The 22,733-nt window shown below is 41.8% G+C and overlaps 1 protein-coding gene across 1 annotated transcript in view; it reads right to left on the minus strand.

Moving 5' to 3' along the window:
- Nucleotides 1-22,733, minus strand: part of LOC133407785 (uncharacterized) — a 41,019-nt gene that overhangs the window by 1,119 nt on the left and 17,167 nt on the right. The window contains exons 5-11 of the mRNA XM_061686030.1: nt 20,622-20,712; nt 18,872-18,958; nt 12,613-12,765; nt 8,156-8,285; nt 8,039-8,071; nt 7,824-7,921; nt 5,855-5,938 (exon numbers count right to left, since the gene is read on the minus strand). Coding sequence (XP_061542014.1) covers nt 5,855-5,938; nt 7,824-7,921; nt 8,039-8,071; nt 8,156-8,285; nt 12,613-12,765; nt 18,872-18,958; nt 20,622-20,712 — 676 coding nt within the window. The remainder of the gene's footprint in view (nt 1-5,854; nt 5,939-7,823; nt 7,922-8,038; nt 8,072-8,155; nt 8,286-12,612; nt 12,766-18,871; nt 18,959-20,621; nt 20,713-22,733) is intronic.

Here is a 22,733-nt window from a genome sequence, read left to right on the forward strand (position 1 = left end):
GCAGTACCCGAGTGCCGCATGTTTGTTCTTAACACAGGTTGTTTGAATTAATGACCTCATAAAGTGCTACAGCATGCCAACTGCTCCTCTGGTGTGCTTGAACACTGACTTGGACATGGATAGCTTACTTAATGTTCAGCTGGATGGTTAGGGGTCACCAACACAGATTTCCAAACTTTTTAAAGGTTGATGGGGGTTAAGTGGCCTAATCCACGTGCCGCATGCTGGCGCGAGTGCTGCTGTCAGCTTCTGAATTTTTTTAAACTACTTGAACAAATATGAAATAACATGACATTTAATTTCTGTTCTCTCCCTCAGGCATCACAAAGTTGACATCCATCCATCCATTTTCTGTACTGCTTATCCGCACTAGGGTCGTGGGTGTGCTGGAGCCTATCCCAGCTATCTTCGGGCGAGAAGCGGGGTACACCCTGAACTGGTTGCCAGCCAATCGCAGGGCACAGAGAAACAAACATCCATTCACACTCACATTCACGCGTATGGGCAATTTAGAGTCTTCAGTTAACCTCCCACGCATGTTTTTGGGATGTGGGACGAAACCGGAGTACCCGGAGAAAACCCACGCAGGCACGGGGAGAACATGCAAACATCACACACGCTAGGCCGAATTTGAACCCCGGTCCTCAGAACTGTGAGGCAGATGTGCAAAACCAGTCGGCCAAAAAATTGACATATTAAACATAATTTTATATATATAAGTTTATATAAAGGTTGCCATGACAATCAGCCACGACTTGCAAACTCTCTGCAAGATGAAGAAATGGTCTTACCCAAGTTATACAAAAATGACAGAAGCACATTAAAATAAAATCACCAAAAGATTCCGAGACGCTGGAAGAATCTTTGTGTGCACAGAAGCAGCACAGTCCAAAACATTGAATGCCCCTGACCTTCTCCTACCATCCAAAGCGAAAGCCATGTAACAGCAACACCCAGTAGTGCTGCCAGTCTTTCTGAGCCAAAGCTTATCTCAGGTGGACTGACACAAAGTAAAAAGGTGCGCTGTGTTTTAAAGAGTCCACATTTTCAATTATTATTTTGTACATATTTATATATTATTACGGTGGACAAGTGTCTGCCTGACTGTCATCTTGGCACTGACCTTCCTGTGTTGAGTTTGCATAATCGATTTAAATGGACCCTGTACGAGAGAGAAATAACGTTGTAGGAGAGATAAAAAGTGACTTTTGAAAAATGCTACGTATAATTGTATATAAGTTGTTTTATTGTATTATTCTATATAATTTGTTTTCTTTAAATTTAAATAAATTTTGTTCTGCATTTATAAATGTTAAGAGTATCGAATTTGATCAAAATACGTTTGACTGGCTCATCAACATGAACGATGGGACTGGGACCGAGTCGCGGTTTTGTGAGCCATTTTTTTATTTTAATTTTTTCTTCTTTTTTTTTTATCGCAGCTTCTCCTTTACTCCACTGAGTGAGACGGTGAACGTTCACAAGAGGAGGAGCGGGTGCTGCCGTGAGCCTCTCACTGTTTGTTGAGCTCATTAACTGCAGAGTGATACGTGCTTTCATGTCTCCAAAACATCTGAAAAAGTCGCTGGATTTGTCGCTGGTCGCTTTTGAGAAAAAAAAGTCGCTAAGAGGAGTTGGAAAGTCACCAGATTTAGCGAGAAAGTCGTCAAATTAGCAAGAGCCTCGTGTATGCTTACATACAGTATACAGTCTGCCTTTGTGTGTCAATATGTCCACATGATTTCATATACTGTACAATATGGTAAATGGATTGCACTTATATAGAGCTTTTTATCTACGCCATTACAGTGATATAAAATATCAACATAGTCACAGTCCCCAAGGCCTCACATTTACCCATTCATACACCAATGGGCAGCTGCTGCCGTGCAAGGAGCTGCCAGGCCACTGCGAGCAAATGAGGGTTCAGTGTCTTCCCCAAGGACTCTTCGACATGAGGACAGTCAGAGCCAGGAGTTGAACCAGCGACCCGTTCTACCTACAGAACTACAGCCGCCCCTATGTGTATATACAGAACTGCATTTGTGGATATGGGACTAAGTTTGTGTGCGTCTCTCCCTGCAATGATATACTGTATGTGAAGATGTATGAATACTTCCATGAAACACAAAAGCCTGCTTACATTGCACAGTGTCTCTCCGCAATCCCACTCTGTTTACTCGCCTCAACGTATTAAAAGCGGCCACAATGTTTCACAGATCGAACATCTTGACTAGTCAAGGTAATCATTAAACATCATCTGCCCTTGGGATAAGATGAGACTAAATATTATTAAGTAATGCGAGTCTTTTTTCCAGCCCCCTTGGTGGTCTGCAGCAGCCAGCCCCCATCATCGCTCACGATGGCCCTGCAGTGGCTTTGTGTTACATCGCATTACACAACACCGCACTGGATTACATTACACTATACATCCATCCATCCATCCATCTTCTGAGCTGCTTCTCCTCACTAGGGTCGCGGGCGTGCTGGAGCCTATCCCAACTATCTTCGGGCGAGAGGCGGGGTACACCCTGAACTGGTCGCCAGCCAATCGCAGTTACACTATACAACACTAGACCAAAAGACACACACACAAAACATTTGGTATACTCTATATCAACTCACTGAAGGCCCTAGTACGAAATGCGCTGCAACTGGTTTTCAGTAACATTGTAATATTGTTAAAAGTCATGAAAGTAGTTAGACCAGATAAGATTAAAATGTAAAACCAACAAAACAATCCTAAATTTAAGAGAAAATGACAGAGCATTACTCATTACTCTACAGTGACTATTTTGTTTTCACCACAGCGCCATTTGATGGAGCAGCCAGGACAAGACCCTTCTTGCCCCAGAGGCTAACTTTCTTGGCAGCGGCACAACCATATGACTAAATAATAAGTACAATCACTAAGAATCTTGACTTAAGGAGGAGGATTTTAACACGGGGAGACAAAACATCAGAGGCTGCACTCATTCCGGTCTCTCGTCGCTCACTCGAGCATGAGCTGTGGCGAAACAGAGCAATCTAATTTTGGCTTCCTATAACCCAATTATCTGCTCTCCTAGCGCTCATTCCATCATAGCGCTGCACTGAGAGCCATTGGTGAGCACATGTGGGCTTTCAATAGAGATGGATAGGGAGCATGTGAAGGGTTTTTCTTAAAGATTGGGTCGGTTCTTTGGGGTGGGGGGGGGGGGGGGGGGACACACACACAAAAGCATTAGAACGTGAACTTGAGCTGTTCGGACATAAAAAAAAATACGATGCTAGATGGCAAAGAAATGTCCTTTATTACTTCCACCAAGCAATGTTGATCCCATACTACTAACTCTTATGCCTGGATCAGACTACAAGACAAATTTGTTCTTTGACAATTGCACTATGTTGGACCACTGGCATACAATCTAGCGTATCTCGGGCGGACAGCGGCAAAACTACACGACATGTATTCCGATACCACCGTATCCCGTCTTTTACGATCACTGGGCTTTATCTTGTCAAATCAAACACTGTTGGAGAGGCGGAACCAGAGAACATGTCATCGGTCAACAAGAATGGATAGACTCGTTACCATGGCAACGACAACAACAGTGCGCGCCAATGTATTCTGTCGGAGGAAAAAAAGAACAAAATTAGGAAAAACGTGTGGCTGTCATCACCGGAGCTCAGGAGAGCACGTTCATGAAAGGATTGCTTGAGGTATGTTCACATACTTTTGATACAATACGGCTCGCAGGCAGGCAACAAAACATTATGTAGCATAGCAAGCTAGTGCTAGTACTAACGGTTGTAAGTAAACATGCCAGCGTTCTCTCAAATCATGCTGTAAAGCCTCGGTAAACATTGGTTTGTGAGCGTTAATAAATGTTGACAACGGCAAGCACGGGAAGCGATGCATAGGTCACAATATGCAATCCCATTGGTCGATGTCAAGGTGTGCTGTCGGAGAGTTGTCGGTGATATGTCACACTACACTGGAAGATAAAACAAATCAAACATGCTAGACTTAATTTTTGCATCGTAGGGCTATCGTAGGGCCAAATCGTTGGTCGTGGATTATGTCACACTACAGGAAAATTTGTAGTTCCTGACAAAGTATGTCGGGGCCGATCTAGGAAGTCTGCTGCGATAGCTAATTGGGCCAATATCGGGGCTATAATCCGGCAGTCTGATCTAGGCATAAGGCAGTGTTTCCCAATCTTTATTGCGCCAAGGTAGATATTTAAGTGAGAAAAAAATGTTACGGCACAACCAAAGTCACAAAAATTGGATTCACAGGACATTTATGTACCTTCTGCCAGCACCTGGAATAACATTTAATTGGCATAGATGAACAAAGATACACTATTTGTGGAAAATAAATAATGTTCAGACCAATTAATTGAAATTGGATAATTTCCCATGGCACACCTGTTTTTATTAAGGTGCCACAGCCCCTTGGTTGGGAATCACTACTCTAAAGAATTTTGGATTATGGTGATGTGGTTTTTGCATAAATAAATAGTAGAACCCTATGGTCCCAGAATTCAGTCAGTAGTTGATTATGACAGGACTGGAGTGGGATAGTATCAACCCAAGCTTGCGACTGTTTGAATTTACCGGGCTTGGATAGTTTTATGATTACTATCCTCCATCCATCCATTTTCTGTACCGCTTATCCTCACTAGGGTCGCGGGTTGCTGGAGCCTATCCCAGCCATCTTCGGGCGGGAGGCGGGGTACACCCTAAACTAGTCGCCAGCCAATCGCAGGGCACATAGAGACAAACAACCATTAGCACTCACATTCACACCAACGGGCAATTCAGAGTCTCTAATCAACCTACCACGCATGTTTTTGGGATGTGGGGGGAAACTGGAGTGCCTGGAGAAAACCCACCCAGGCACTTGGCGAACATGCAAACTTCACACAGGCGGGGCCGGCATTTGAACCTCGGTCCCCAGAACTGTGAGGCAGATGGGCTAACCAGTCGTCCAACGTTCCGGCCGATTACTATTAAGCAGGAAATTTTATATGAAATACAGTACAGTGCTATTTTTCTTTATTAAAATCATGTAACAAAATGTTCTTTTTTCTGGGACTGGAATTGATTCATGGCATTTTCTTTCATTTCAATGGGGAAGTTTGATTTGAGATAGGAGTGATATGAGTTACGAGCGTGGCCACGGAATGAATAAAGCTTAGAAGTCAAAACACCATACTGCCACTATCCCCTTACTAAACAGCTGGTTATAATAGCAGAGATGATTACAAATTTGACACTACAGGAGAATAGAGCAAGTCGTCAATAAAAAGATTGTTCTGAAATATTAAAATAGCGCTAAGCAGGCCCAAAAAAATTTATATAAATTCAACACACCACATAGAAGAGTAATGTTAACAAGCCTGCTAAATTTGAATGAATAAAAAAATCACTAAGTATATAAAATCAGGTTTCAAAACTTGATTAATAAGAGCCACCTCTCAGCTCTCAGACGCTATGGGCGTGTCGAATGGATCCACCAAAAGCAATCAAACATACTGAGTGGGTGATAGCTGATACGATGTAAAAGCACGTTAGGAGGCTCAACTTCCAAATTGAATGGTTAATGTGGACTATAATCATAAGAATAAGCACACAAGTCAACGTACCCTCATTGTTGGTGACATAATGACATAATGTCACCAACAATGACAATGACAATGACGATACGTTGACTTGTGTGCTTATGCGGATTTTTAACCCCGGTCGTCAGAACTGTGTGTCAGATGTGCTAACCAGTCTACCACTGTGCCGCCATCTTAAAACATATTTAATGTATTTATAACAAAACACGGATATCTGCTTCGAGCCCATTTAAATCAGGGATTACCAAGATGCCAGAGTATAGCTTCTTCATCTCCTCACAAGACTTAATCAAGGCCAAAAGATCTGCGTTGTATTTCTCCACTGCCGCCTGGGGAATAAAAAGACATTGGAGTGCAGGTAAGTGAATTTTCAATCAGGCAGTCTGTGCTCGTCTCTAATTATTCTTTCAGAAAAGTCCTTTTTAGTATGCCGTGTTCATACTGCTGAGTCGTGGTTGGTGAATGAGCTCAGCTAATTAACTTCACATGCAAACAAACTGTCCTTGTTATAGCTGTTGGCGTATCTACTAGCTACATACTGACATCACCACCTACTGTACCTACTCATCACCCATCTACTGACCAAACCTACTCCTAATATACTGATCTACTAACTACATAATTACTTTCAAGCTACTTACCTACCTACTCACCACCAATCTACTGACCTTCCAACCTACTATCTACAGTACCATGAAAAAGTATTGGTCTCCTCTTGAATTCTTATATTTCTGCATGGCACAAATATAAATATCAGACAAAGATAACTCAAGCAAACATAAAATGCAGTTTTTTAATGATGATTTTATGTATTAAAGAAAAAAAACTATTCAAAGCTACCTGGCCCTGTGTGAAAAAGCAATACTTTTTCACGGCACTGTCCATGCCTACCTTCATGATATGTGATACCTACTCGCCATCAATCCACTGACCTACCAACCTACAACCAACATGTACATACCTCTCTTCAAATTACCGTACTTCCCCACAGTAAGTACTCACCACCAATCTACTCAACCACCAAACTACCACCTAGCTACCTCCTCTCCACGAATACACAAGTCCATTAACCTACTACCTTCTTATCACCTTCAAGCTACTTACCTACCTACTCACCGCCAATCTACTGATCAACAACATAATACCTATTGTATACACCTACCTTCAAACGACTTACCTACCTACTCGCCACCATTCTACTGATCTACCAACCTTCTTGCTAGCCAACCTCTACTTTTCTACTCACTACTTGATACCCACTTAACATTGAGGTGCATTGCAGCAACCTACCAACTAACCACCCCACATTCTTTCCCTACCTACTAGCTGAACTAACTTCCGTCTACATTTCTGTTCCCTAATCATCTACTAACCCATTTGTTTACCATCATGTCACCTCCCTAACGTATTTTGTGCTTCTTACAAACTACCACTAGGTTTACTTGTGCCACTGACCTCTTACCAAATTGCATACACAGGAGCTACTATTATTCTACCCACTGATCGCATGCTCCACACTAGACGTTTGAGGGGGATTTTTTTTAATCCAACTTGAAATAAGGTTGTATTTAGAGCTGCAACAATCAATTGATTAATCGACAGCTAGTCGATGATGAAATTAATCGGCGCCTGTTTTGATAGTCAATTAATCATTGATAGACTTTTTTTTTTTTTACTTAAAATTGTCCAAATATTCTTATTTCAGCCTTTCAGCAGTAATTATTCTCTTCTTTCTGAAGTCCTCCTTCAAATCAGACTGATTGGCTTGATGTTTAATCAAACTAAGACATTTGCAAACATCAGCTTTGACTTTAGAAAACAATGATTAACACTTTTCCAAAAGAATTATCGATTCTAAAAATATTCGATAGAGACAACCCCAGCTGTATCATAACAAAATATGGAAAAAGCTAAGTGTGAATACTTTCCAGATGCACTGTTCCTACCTGGGAGTTATCTATCGGTTCTCTTACCCATGACGAACCCGCCAAACTTCAAGGGACAGCACAGTTACTAAACGACTGTCATGCTACCTACCTACTAACATACTCTGCCTACTCCGTGAACATGTGCCTTCATGGCACTTACCTATCATTGTACCACCTGCCATCTGGCTACCTTTGTGTTACTGACGTAGCTCCAAATTTTTACCAACTCACAAAGTGGCTACAGTATTATAAACTTCTAAATATTAGCATCAGTTTTTAATCTTACCTTCAGGTCTTTGCTGAAGTGTGCATGATGTCCTCCAACATGTCTCTTCTTGGAGGCTTTTCCATACTGGATGACTTTCTGCAGTTCATTTTTCAGGACTAACACACACACACACACACACACACACACACACACGCACACACACATACATACATAATTATTGGGCTGGGGAACCTGGGCTCTGGAACCTCATGAAATTCTCCTATAGTACTCACCGTCTACCTCAGCGGTTAGGCCTTTGACAGAAGCTAAGATATGTATAGAGAAAGCTGTTTGAAAGCTATGACCAAAAATTTTTTTTCATCTTTGCTCAAACGTTGGAACATAAATACCTCCTGGGACCGCTTCAAATTCCGCCAACTCGTTGGTAAAGTTGGCCAAGAATGGCTCATGCAACATAATCTGCTCCACAAGGGCATGGAGCAAGCTGAAAGTCCGTTCTCTTCCACGAAGCTGTGACAGCTGTGGACGGAAAACACACAAAAAACAATTCCATGAGCACACTACCTTTTTTAACCAAAATACCTTACATCCAGGGAAGGTTGAATGAATGTCGTTGTGTGTGTGTGTGTGTGTGTAGGTTTATTCTTAAGAGTTCCTACGTGTGAAGGCCAGACAGTGGAGACTGTCAATGCAAAGATTCAATTAATTCCTACAAGGAGTTTTTTTTTCTTCTCCAGCTAAGGTTTAAATTGGATTTTCTTCATGAAAATAAAGTACCAGCTGAAAAAGGTGAACACTTCTATATCAAGTAGAATGCAAATATGTTGGAAAAAGCAATCACAGAAGTCTGCTTTGCTAAGACTTTACTGTTAATTCATCAATGATTGTAGCTTTGGTTTTATTGCAAAGATGAGCAATGTTGTCTCATTTCATAATGAGACAATACAAGTTAAAGATATCGGCCTTTACAAAGATAATAATGCTCATTTTCTAACGCCCAATCCCCCGAGGTCATACAGGTCTCAGCAAATGTTAGGCCAGTGAGTGTAAAACCATCATCGATGCCTTTATCTTTCAGTATATTCAGGCATTCATTTAAAAAGAGTCTATTGCAACGTAATAGCTCAACCAGACCACACCTCAGAAGGGAACGGAAGGGCTCTGCTTCATTAAAGCGGGTTGAGGACATTTTAGGTGTGGGCCCCACACACAGGCTCTTAAAGCCTCCCGGTGGGGACACTTGCACACAACAGTGGTTCAAATTTAATTCGGAACAGTTACGCCTGTATGTCCAACTGCTACAAGAGCTCAAAGCAATTTAGACTTTTAAGAGAAACACATACGCTAGATACCCTTTGTGCATTTCAATTTCTCATTGAGAGTAGCAGGGCAAAAACACATCAATTGCTACCTTTAACAACTTACAACTCTGGTGTGATACTATTCTATTTGTGTGCTATACTATTTCCAGCAATGATGCAGAAACCTCATTTGTACAATGCTATTTTATGCCATAATATTCAGTTTTCTGCTATGCTGTTGAAATACCATTACTATGCTACGCCAGGCTTTAAAGGCTAAGTTCAATTATATTATGGTATATATTCTATGCCATACTGTTATTGATATGTTACACCATTAATTCACTATTTTAGGATTTGATGTGCTGTACTCTTTCACAAATAATATGACAAATTATTTTGAGCGATACTTTCTAAAATATGCTAAGCAACACTATGCTAGTCTTTTGATATTTATATTGTTATGTTTGGTATGCGGCACGGTGGACGACTGGTTAGAGCGTCTGCCTCACAGTTCTGAGGACCAGGGTTCAATCCCCGGCCCCGACTGTGTGGAGTTTGCATGTTCTCCCCGTGCCTGCGTGGGTTTTCTCCGGGCACTCCAGCTTCCTCCCACATCCCAAAAACAGGCATGGTAGGTTAATTGAAGACTCTAAATTGCCCGAAGGTGTGAATGTGAGTGCGAATGGTTGTTTGTTTATATGTGCCCTGCGATTGGCTGGCAACCAGTTCAGGGTGCACCCCGCCTCCTGCCCGATGATAGCTGGCATAGGCTCCAGCACTCCCGCGACCCTTGTGAGGATAAGCGGCTCAGAAAATGAATGGATGGATGGATGTTTGGTATGCCATTGCAATGCTCTTGATATTTGTCTGCTATTATGTGGTAATTCATACTATGACATACGTATGTTTATGGTTTACTATTACATGATATGCACAAAAAAGGGAAAATTGTGTGTAGTGAACTATTTTTCTCACTGTGCCAAGTTATCAAAATAGTATTGTACTTTTAACTTGCCGATAAGTAAATTTCAGTCAGTTTTTTTTTTACATTTACTCGGGGAGTTGAATCAGTGTTTCTAATTAAGCGTATTTTTTTTACACATTTATCTGTACTACTACTTAAACCTGCAGTATGTAACTAAAATCCTTTTCACCGATGCCATAACAAGAGGAGATGACACAATGCTGATTAAGCCTACCAGCTCCTCTAAGATCTTGCTGTATTTTTCAGAACTTGTTTTTTTGTTTGTTTGTTTGTTTATTTTTTTAGTGAATGCCCGATTCATTTCCCGTGCTGGCCCACCTGGTGGTGCACCGGAAATGACGTAGCGGAAATGATGGCACAGAAATTACCCATCATACCTAGCAACGGACGCAGCGTGGCCCCTTGTCTTTTGGAAAAGGCTCACTAAACATATTATTTTGCATTTCTGTAGCAGAAAATTATCACACAATAATTACTGTGTAAATGAAACAATAATAATTGCTGCGAATGAATGAAACCTCTTTCCGAGGACCGCTTGGCTGCCAGACAAGGTGCTTTATGTTAAATGCACACACCAAACAATGCATGCACAAATACAGCAATAATAGGGAATGGCTCACTCTGTCTTTATTGTACTGCCTGGGATATTTCTGCCTGATAACTTTGCTTCACAAATGCAAACAGGCTTCGATGATAAAGGTGTTTCAATAACATCATCCCCGAACTCCTCTCCTCCAAGCTTCTGCCATCTGCCAGTAGATTCACAGCTTCCTGACAGGCAGGACAGAGCAGGTGAGGCTGAGGGACACCACCTCATTTACACGCACTTTGGCGCCCCAAAGATGTGTCCTCTCACTGCTGCTCTTCTCTCTCTACACGAACGACTGCACCTCAACACACCCGGCTGTCAAACTCCTGAAGTTTACAGACAACACCACAGTGATCAAAGACGGTGACGAGTCTGCGTATCGACAGGAAGTGGAGAGGCTGGAGCTGTGGTGCAGTCGAAAACAACCTGGAGCTGAACACGCTCAAGACTGTAGAAATGATCGTGGACTTCAGAAAGGATCCGTCCAACTACCCTATGCCAACCGTTGAGAACTTCAAATTCCTGGGAACTACAGTCTCGCAGGACTTGAAGTGGATGTACTTCCTGCGGCTTCTGAGGAAGCACGGCCTGCCAAAGGAGCTGTTGAGGCAGTTCTACACAGCAGTCATCGAATCAGTCCTATGTTAATCCATCACAGTCTGGTTTGGTGCGGCCACAAAAAAAGGACAAACTCTGACTGCAACGGAAAATCAGGTGTGCCGAAAAATTCGTTGGTACCTCCCTACCCACCCTTGAGGACTTGCACGCTGCCAGAACCAAGACAAGCACATGCAAAATCCTCTTGGACCCTCCACATCCTGGTCACCACCTATGGCAGCTCCTTCCCTCAGATAGGCACTATTGATCAATGCTTACATTTCTTGAAGTCTCTGCGCCATTTGCTCAATGGTCACTGTACCAGACTATTGCTCTATTAGTAATTTCCACTGCTTTAAATTGCTCGAGGACTCTGCATCATTTGCACAATTATCCCCCAAAAAATTGTATAAGCATGAGCACATTTCCGGTAACCTTTCATTGCTCAGTTACTCTCCGTAGTGTGTTTTATGTTTTTATGTCTCAAAAGCATTTTTTGTCAAAATGGCTGTCTGTTGTCGTACTAGAGCGGCTCCAACGACCAGAAACAAATTCCTTGTGTGTTTTTGACATCCCTGGCAAGTAAAGATGATTCTAATTCTGATTCTGAAAGCAATAAAAGCCATCTGGCGTAACCAAAATCCATACATCTTCACCAGGAGCCCTTAGCTGCCCAACAGATGCCGGATGTAAGATTAACAAAGTTCAGCAACGTCCGAGCAATGCATGCACAAAACATAGCAATAATAGGGAATTTAGAACAATGACCTCTTCTGTAAAATCCATCTTTTTCCCAACTGGCTGTCCTTAAAGCGAGAGTTCCTGTTTTTGTAATACTGAACCTAGCTTTAAGTCCAGAGTGTGAGTACTTTCCTCCAAATTTCTTCAATTAATACATTTGTAATGCTTGATATTTTCTATGCTATTCCTGTGCTATCAACTTGGCTTTGCGAACTGAAGGATACTGTATATATGCGATGGTCAGTTATGGTACGCAATGCTACTCTTAGATATGCTGTTGATATTTCTAAAATGACAGCTACAGCTATGCTATGCCATTGGCATGCAATGAATGTCACTATGATGCCCTAACTAATGCTAGGCTGTGCTATTCTATGGTATGCAATAGACTAGAGTGACTAGACTGTGTAAATGTTCATTCTGTTTGTGAGTTTGAGGTACAAAGCGATCACTCTTGAAAATGTAACCATCAGAGACGGTTACATTAAGTTCATTCAGAGACCTGAATGAACTTAAGCGGCTGCAGCAGGAAAGCCGAGAGTCAAAATGAAGAGAAGCCCTGTTGTGTCAATGAGCGACGTCCTTTAAGCGCTGCGCCACAGCTCAAGTCAGCCAACAGTGGTGTCGTACTTTAGCTAAGGATGAGAGGCGGAATCCCTTGGCCTTTTCCTTTCCGGCGTTCTCATTGAGGTAATTGCCGATGGCCAGCGTGTACTCCAGCACGGAAACGAATGACTTGCAGGTGTGCAGCTGCGTGCACATTGCAATCTTCTGGCCAATCAGCTGCAAGACAAACACAGAGTCGAGTTTATTATTTTTGCTTGAATTAATAGCCCCACACAACAAACATGCTTTGAATGTAAGTAAAAGGGCCAAAATAACTCTGGGCTATAGTGATGTTTTTTTTTTTACATTCTAAACACCACCTCATTTGACCCAATGAGATGAATAATCAGGCCTGTGTTGTTGGGTGAGATGATTCGTTGGTATGTAATTGTGTCAAGTGCTAATATCCCTATGGAAAAATACACAATCTCTCGGTTTAACAAGCACGAGGCAGAAGTGAAAGTAGGACTGTTTCGGTTTTGCCAATGAGCTCTTTGGCGGAGACGAAATGGATGATGTGGGAATTCTCGTCATTAACAAAGCCTCCGCACCAGCCAGCACCAATATGCCGCCACCATACACTTATGTTGTCTTATTTTCCACACACAAAAAACATCTTGCTTAGAGATGAGCATACTTCCACAGAGGAGCTGATATGGGGCTATTTTATATACAGTGGTGCCCCTAAAGTCAAATACCCCTAAGGTAAGCCTGTAAAGGTTAAAAACTTAACTTTCACATGAGGCATCAGCTCAGTAAGCCTGAGCATGTTTTGCTTTTATTTGTCTTTTGTCTTTTTTGTGTGAAAGAAAAGAAGGAGCAGGCTCAACAAGGGGTGTTGCGAGAAAAATAATGTAACAAAGGAATAATATACCATACATAGGAAATGATTTAAAGTCAATGGACTACTTTTTTAAGGCAGTAAGAGGACTCGGGTTAAAATCCGCCCTCGCCTGTGTGGAGTTTGCATGTTCTTCCTGTGCCTGCATGGGTTTTCTCCGGGTACTCCGGTTTCCTCCCACAATGTGAGTGCGATTTTTATTTTTTTTATTTTTTTCTTAAACATTAAAGTGGGGAAACTAGACAAAAATATAAGAATTTGAGAATTTTAATTTGATCAATACTTTTTCACAGCACTGTACTATACAGTAAAGTACTTTAATGTGATTATACAGTAATTAACTACAGTTCCCACTGCATCATGGGATTTTGGTTGATGCCACACAGAGTTTTCCAGTAATTTAAGTTACTGGAAACCCCCTATGAAATGTCTAACCGTGTACTATTTGAAACATGTAACATGCAGGCTCATAAAACAAGACATAAAAAAACTAACTAAATAATTAAATCAGGAATGTTATTGTTAATAGAAAAATGGGTTATAACAACATTGCACTGTATTGTTAGACATCCACCGAACTATGCAATAGCAAAAGCACACACATAGAAAGCACGCACATTACATAAAATAAAAATCAGTCTGACAGTAAAACTGAGTGCTGGATGATATATCGTGAAGCTCAATTCGATCTATATTTTATCAACGCTCAATAAGGAGAAATTAATCGATTTGATTTTGTATACTTCTTGCTACTCCACGAGATTTCGTTGTTTCGCGAGACTTCCTTGGCAGCTCTCGTTGCGCGGAGACAACGTAGAGGAGAAGACGCTCGTGACGAGCCAGCCACAAATAGTCCCCAAAAAAGAGCACGTAACGTCTGTTCTGATCCATGTTCAGCTCCTCACGTTATGAGAGGTGGAGCACCAAATGGAGGGAGGGAACGTCAACAATCTCATTCTATATACTGTAGCCATTGGCCATGATTCCTATTCATACAGTGGAAAAAGATGGATTCAAAAAGCTGATGAAAACATTGGATCCCAGATACGAGTTGCCCAGCAGGAAATATTTTGCAGAGGAAGCATTGCAGGAACTTTACAATAATGTCAGGGAGAAAGTGTTTCGGCTGTGAAACGCCTTTTTTTTTTCTTTTTCTTTTTTAAGTCTCGCAGTAACAGATCACAGATTGGTAACTTAGAAGTACCCGTTTACCAGACAAGCTATGCACCTGAAGATCATACTGGTGAGAAAATTGCGCAAGGACTTAAAGATGCCTTAAATTCTAGGACGTTGGACCAGAACAATCAGGTCATGTTGCTATGCTGCCTTCTCATATTTTGAGATCATTATATTTTGAAATACCTGTAGGGAAAACTTATTCTTTTCTTTGTGATGTTTATAGTTGTTGAATAAATGTTCTGTTTTATAATATAAAACAATTTGATCTGGTCCGGTTTAATACATTTATTTTTTTGTACATGTCTTGTAAATTTGACACACCACAGAGAGGAGTATTGTTAACAGGACTGCCAATTTTTAATGAATAAAAAAAGAAAATCCCCAAGTATACACAGTAAAATGAGGCACCAAACCCATGAAAAATAGAGCCCGCCCTCCAGCTGCAGAGCTGTGACCGTGACGTGAATGCGCTCCACGGAACCATCATTTGTCAACCCAGTACAGGTCTGTGGCTCTGTGCGGCTCACACAGGCTTTATGTGGATAAACACATGATACAAAACCAAGTGAGGCGGCGACATCGGATGAGCCGACGCCATATGGGCGAGCTCGCTGGCCCGCTAGCTCGTTAGCTCGCGAGCTAGTCACAGTTATCTTTCCCGGCCTGCACAGGGCGTGACTGTCACGAGTTGGACGGGCCCCGACACCTGTGTGTCAGACCACTGGCTACTAACTGGCCGCTGGCGGGCTAGCGTGGGGCGGCGGATCCGTCGGGTTTGCCACAGCCTTTCTCCAAGCACCATGCATAGCCGCAAATGGGAGACACTGTAGCCCAAACAACACATAACACTTCAGGGAAGATACATTTTTTTGAGGTTGTTGGCATCGCTTGATGGCCGAATGCATGCTGTAGTGGTAGAAATGGGCCAAGTTGTTATCTCTAAGGAAGTAGCAATTGCACCGCATAGTCACTGCATGGAAAAAGGGCGCTTGGTACTTATGTAGTGGGGGAGGGCGGACTCATGGCAAAGGCCTGGTTGCATAATCCGAACAATTTAGAAAGTGAATTTAAAATGAATTTAATGCAATATCTCAGCAATTCAATACTAAATTGTACTTAGTCTTTGCACATGTCTTCAAACATATTTAATCACTGCCAGTCCGTCATGTTAACATGGATATTTGAATTCAACATCCGCTAATGGCAGTGAATGAGTTCATGTATTTAAAAAAAAAAAAACGAAGATTACTTCACTGGGTTTTTAATGGGATGGAGTTCCACTCTTAGTACTACAAACTTACTGCACCTTTTGTAAATTGATGTGCAGTTATTCTTGTTAACCAAACAAGGAGAAGTCAAGCCATATAGGTATATTATCTTATACATTAGACATACATCCACATATTAAATTATGTTTTCCCGACCTAAATTATATTTATTCAATAATGGGCAATAATGAAATGCTTGAAAATAAATGTTTGATTTCTTGTCAAGTATTTTCAGTGTTTGTTTATACAGATACTGAGTATTATTTAGTACTGATTGACTTTGAATTATCAGTGCCACCTCTCTACATTATTAATCGATATGTGCTGTGTGCGTGTACGTGTGGGTGTTCGTGTGGATGAGTTTCGCTTTCCTGTTGGGATGGGAGGGGCAGGTTCTTGTATATTTCTTGGTATTTTAATTATCTATTTTTATCTCTGGAAAGCACTTTGTGTAGCATTTGAAATGAATGAAAAGTACGATAGAAATAAACTTGAGTTGATCAGTGGTGCTCGTCTGTGACCATGTTTCTAAACAGTAAGTCATAGGAAATAACCATGGAGTGCATGCACATGTCAGCTGCCTCTGCTGACCTTCAAAGTACTTTTGAATAAAAGCTGGAATTTAAAATATTGTATTTGGCCTTGTCCGAGACAGGTGGAACAGCCTACAAGCTCACAACAAACTTACAAAAGGCCAAAAACTGACTAAGGCTACCACAGGTCTATAATATAAACATGGCGAAAACAGAAAGGCTCGGTAACAACACTGGCTGCGATATAGTGGGGGTTCACTCTACTGTATGTTATTATACTATTCAAGACTACGTTGGGCGGCACGGTGGACGACTGGTTAGAGCGTCAGCCTCACAGTTCTGAGGACCCGGGTTCAATCCCCGGCCCCGCCTGTGTGGAGTTTGCATGTTCTCCCCGTGCCTGCGTGGGTTTTCTCTAGGGACTCCAGTTTCCTCCCACATCCCAAAAACATGCATGAATTGGAGACTCTAAATTGCCCGCAGGCATGACTGTGAGTGCAAATGGTTGTTTGTTCCTATGTGCCCTGCGATTGGCTGGCAACCCGTTCAGGGTGTCCCCCGCCTCCTGGCCCATGACAGCTGGGATAGGCTCCAGCAGCCCCGCGACCCTAGTGAGGAGAAGCGGCTCAGAAAATGGAGGGATGGATGGAAGACTACGTTGCTTGACGCAACCTCTGTCAATGGTAGCCCTGGTAATGGATCTCATCATCTCGAATTTCCATCAGTCATTAAGAAGTTGGTGGTTCACATTTGAATGTGAAAGGCACAACAGGTGATACTTTTTTCTCTCTCTCGTTCCCTCTCCCCCGTACAACACTTTAGCAGATGCCAGGTCCAGGATGTGAAGTCAGACGTGTCATCCTGGCAGCGTTTCTCAGCAGCTCCCACCAGCTGCTGAGAAACATCTCGCAGGTGGCCACTTCACCATTTTCTCTCCTCAGGTTGTTGCACACAGATAGATGGGGCTCCAAATTTGGTTTATTTCAAACTTAAACCAGTCACAATAAATATACTGTACTTTGTTATGTTATGTTATCGACTGCTCACAACCACTAGATGGCATATTTGCATGTGTCGGCGGTCTTGCTACACTATGCTGTGATGTATTAACCAGCATCGCTGTCATTTAATTTCTTTATTTACCATTTCAGGTCAGCAAAAGCATCTCTCAATATTCATATGCAACTTCTGAGGGAATTTTAATGTTTTTTGTGTGTTTGCTATAACGAGTGAAGTGATGAAGTGTCGTAACTAAGCGGACATTATTACCACCAGTTAGAGGCAGATTGCAAAAAGCGGAGGACTGCAATATGACACTGAATCACAGCATATCGGCAGACTCGAATGAAGCTCCCCTGCCACACCAGGCTTCAGACCTGCTCCCAGACGGCACAAGCAATGTCTAACCGTAGTAGGACGCACCGTGATTATGTGACGAAACAACGACTATAGACCCTAGCTTGTCATGAGAACCGTGACAAAATGGCGGCAAAACGCACGCACGAGAATGTAACAAAACTTGAAAGGACGGGAAATATGCAGTATATGCCTCCCATCCCACTTCACACCGCCTCCAGGTTTTGTTATGCTTCATCACATACTGTCAAGTTTGGTTGCGTTCATCCTATTTTACTCCAGCCGACTAGGTTCCACATCAGTACCATGACTGCAGTGGCAAATTTTTGGACAGTTTAAAAATCTGACCAGAGATGTTTTGCACATGGCGGTCTGAAACGTCATCGCTGTGTCCACTGGGAACATATTGTAAAACTAGCATGAAGATGTCAAAAATCGGCATGCGTGTATTCCGCTTAAATTACAACCAGGTAGTAGAATGAAAGGCCAGCCGAACAAGCTTTTGTGTCTTTGTTGAGTTTGATACAGCACCACTGTTTGTCTTCATTGTGAGACAGATGAAATGAAAAATAAGTTTGGGAAGAATGAAAAATAAAAGAGTAGAATAAGAGTTGTGAGGTGTTGCTGTCTGACTTCAATAACTTCACAGCCTGCAGTCTCTAAAGCCAATAAACAAAGATCCTGTGTAAGAGAGTCACACTGGCTAATGATGAAATATTGATCCTCATTTGAGCAAAAACACTAAAAACTGTATTTGCTTATTTTGTTTGGAACTCTCTTCATTCATTTGTCTTCATAGAGAATTGGATGTTTCCCGAATCAAGTTAAATTGTGTTCTTTGAATTCTTTGCAACATCTACTGAACAAAGAACAAATTTGATATGATTAAGATCCTTTTTCGTTGCTCTCCATCACATCAAGAGTTGTCTTAAAGTGCATTCTGTCTGAAAGATGCATACTAATCAAAAATAAGGAAAAGATAAAGATTCAAAGGACAGGCAAAGAGCTTTTGGTCCATTAATAGCAGTTATTGTGATGGGAGCTTTTAGGGATGCGACACACATGGAAACAAGGATTTGACCTTTTTTCTGGGTCAGTGCACTCACAGGCTGCAGGTCTCTCATGCTGATGGGAAGCTCTCTCAGGGTCAGGAGCAGTTCTAGTTGTGTGCTCAGGTATGGAATGTCGCACATCTGCAACACAGGAGGAATGATAAGAGTTCAAGTGACAGCCTAGTAGAAACAAATAAATAAATTCTCATACAGATGCCAACATTGCTAAAACGAATTTACATGAAAACAAAAACAAAAACAAAACCTTCCATTCATTTTCTATGGCGCTGTCCTCATTAGGGTCGCAGGTGTGCTGGAGCGTTTCTTAGCTGACTTGGGGCAAGAGATAGACTGGTTGTCAGCCAATTGCAGGGCACATATGCACAAACTTCCATTCCCACTAACATTCACACCTATGGAGAATTTAGAGTCTTCAATTAACCTAGCGTCCATGTTTTCGGAATGTGGGAGAAAGCCGGAGGTCCCGGAGAAAACCCACGCAAGCACAGGAAGAACATGCATGCAAACCCCATACTAACCACTAAACAACCGTGCTGCCGTTTTTGGGGGAAAAAAGTAAAAAGGAAAACTTTATTTTTCTCATATTTGTGTATTCTTGGTCCAAAACGCTATTATGTAAGCAAACAGCCAAATCAATTAGTATTATTTGTCACCCTTTGTACTGTCTCAAATCCCCAATACTGTACGAGAATTCAATTTATATAGATTTATCCTGGTACGTTGGGGATTGTTATGGTGAGACAGCATCTTGTCAGCACTGAGATACCATATCTAGAGGAATTACACTTTTGTACTGACACGAATGAGAGTCAGCTGTCTAAAACTGTATTTCTCGTCCACGTCCCAGAAAGGTACTAATTGCTATTGTTGCGTCTTTAAACCGAGCAAATTCATTCACTTTTTATAGTATATGTGTCGTGTCAGAAAAAGCAAATGTTAGGTCAGTATTGCTTGCTCATCTCTCAGTATTCACAAGCAAAGGGGACATTTTATGAAAGGAAAAAAGCTCATTTGATTAACAAGCTGAATGATTTTAGTTCTTTACTCGATGAAGGATGTATTAAATCGTGTTTGTTCACAAAGTGACATCGCCAAGGACTGCATGCATATTACAGTATTTTCAGTTTTTTTACAGGTCTGTGTGAACGGGGCATCTTGTCAATGTACGTGATTGGTTTTTTTTAGAAAAACAAAGAAAAGGTTGTTATCAGTTAGACATCTTAACTGCGCAACTGAAAATCCTCTAAAAAGTACGGTGCTTGAAATGATAAGGATTTATTTAAAAAGCAAGCCTGCTGTTCAACTACAATCATAATTACTCATGTGCTCTAGTGAGCGGTTACCTTCTAATCTGAGGTGTTTTCTTTCTTTCTTTTTAATCAGCTGCCATTGTGAACTATTCCAATATGTGCTTTAGTCAGTAACACACAGTAAAGAGTGATTGGAATGTTCTATTCTAGTGGCGTGTCTGCAGCTTGTCACAGGTCACATTCGCCTGAAGACAAGACTCGTTATGTTGCACAGGCGATGACGCCCTCGTCTTGCATATTCAGTCCCTCGTGTCTGACTTTATGAAAGGCATTGTGGGATGTTTGTGCTTTTCATCTCGCGCACACGCACACACACACGCACGCACACACCTGCACGCACACACAGGTCAGATGTCTGGTGGGTGATAAGTGGATGTTTTGTAAGAAGGCATCTTGACAGAGTGAGCATAATGTTAATTGGATTGAAGTGTGTTAAATCTCAAGGTGGGTATCACAAGAGGTAAAATCTCTACCTCCATCATGTACTGGTCCACAATGTGCAGTTCACTCACTGGTCCTTTGTAGGATTTATACATCTCCACATCCTCCAGAGTGGGAACATACCTGTGAGATTTGAATACACATTATCAGTCCCGTTGGATGCAGAATGCTACAGTCACACCTGCAAAAGCTTGGTTGCCAATATGTTAAGTGACAACTCACGCTCGATGCACACCACTGCAACTGAACCTGTTAAATATGTCCCCTTTGAATTCCTATTCTAGAAACAGGATGATACACCATCTTACTGTTCTTTTCTTTTCAATTATTCATTTTATTAGTACCATCCCCCGGCGACCGACTGGCTAGAGCGTCTGCCTCACAGTTCTGAGGACCGGGGTTCAATCCCCGACCCCGCCTGTGTGGAGTTTGCATGTTCTCCCCGTGCCTGTGTGGGTTTTCTCCGGGCACTCCAGTTTCCTCCCACATCCCAAAAACATGCATGCTAGGTTAGTTGACAACTCTAAATTGCCCGTAGGTGTGAATGTGAGTGCAACTGGTTGTGGCATCCGTTTTGACTTAAGTGACCAAATGGAGATGTTTGTCCTATAAAGAGGTGCTTTTCTAATGCACAACCTTTGACATTTCAGCTTCAAATGTTACAAGCACAAATGATGCAAATGCTACTTTTCCTTCAAATCCGACAAAATATTTAGACATCATTATTTAAAAAATATATTTAGACATCATTATTTAAAAAATATATTTAGACATAATTTTATAAAGTTTCACCAGGAGTGTGGATGATGACCACAATAAAAAAAAAATGGAACATCCACAAATATAATTTTTCACAAAGCTCTCGTATTAGATATCATTAGAATGCTAAAAACCAAAAGACCAGTCCTTGTGCAGACTAAAGTGGGATACACATAATTGATTTTACTTAGAGTCAGCATGTTCCGAACCAAACCGAAAACTATGACCAAAAAAACAAGATACGAACTGAACCGTGGGCAGCCTCACGGTTCTGAGGACCTGGGTTCAAATCCAGCCTCGCCTGTGTGGAGTTTGCATGTCCCTCCCGTGCCTGCATTGGGTTTTCTCCAGGTACTCTGGTTTCCTCCCATATCCCCAAAACATGCATGCTCGGTTAATTGAAGAACGGTAAATTGTCCATCGGTGTGAATGTGAGCACGAATGGTTGTTTGTTTATGTGCCCTGTGATGTATCCCCCAGAGTGTACCCCGCCTCTCGCCCGAAGATAGCTGGGATAGGCTCCAGTGCGCCCGCGGCCCTATTGAGGATAAGCGGTACGGAAAATAGACGAATGGGTAGATAATAATAATCATAATCATAATCACAAATCCACGGCTGAAGCCAGACTCTGTGACTGTGATGTGAATGGAGATATTATTATGTGTGTTGTATGTTGTGTTGGTCATCTCAAGTACAACAGCAGTAAGAACACACTTGCTGATTTGTTTCCTCGTCGTGTGTCGGGTAGTGGTGGGATCCAAATATCAATAGTATCGATACGAAGTCGGTATCAATATCAGATTGATACCAACCTGATGAGATCGATACCATACTTTCGGTTTCACCCTTTTATGCACTGCTGCCGCTTTGTCAAACAGGCGACAGCCCGGTCCCCGAACTCGCCGTTTCTGTCTCAGGGCGGAGCAGGCACACTTTGCTCATCCTACCCCTCTTGTGTTTCGATGTTGTGCCGTCACATGACTTAGCAGCGCAAACAAACAAGCCCGCCCACCAGCACATACACAACGCATGCATCCACAGGCATACGGTGCAGAAGGATGGTAGAGAGGAAGAGGAGCGCTGTGTGGCTATATGTTCAGGTCGAAAATTATACAACAGCAAGGTATACAATTTGTAAAAAGGCTATAAAATACAGTGGTAACACCACAAATTTATATAAGTACATGAAAAATCATGCAAAAGAAAACTGTACAGAAACAGAGAGAGGAGGTCAGAAATTATGTTTATTTTGAAGATATCAATGTTTTTATTTGCCAATAATTGTCAAAATTGTCCCAAATTTACCGGCATTACCAGATAACTAGCAACCCTTTATTGTTCAGTGACTGTTTTTTTTGTCAATGTCTTTATGTCTCAAAAGTGTT

This window comes from Phycodurus eques, chromosome 1 (assembly GCF_024500275.1).
Source record: "Phycodurus eques isolate BA_2022a chromosome 1, UOR_Pequ_1.1, whole genome shotgun sequence".
NCBI classification, from domain to species: domain Eukaryota; kingdom Metazoa; phylum Chordata; class Actinopteri; order Syngnathiformes; family Syngnathidae; genus Phycodurus; species Phycodurus eques.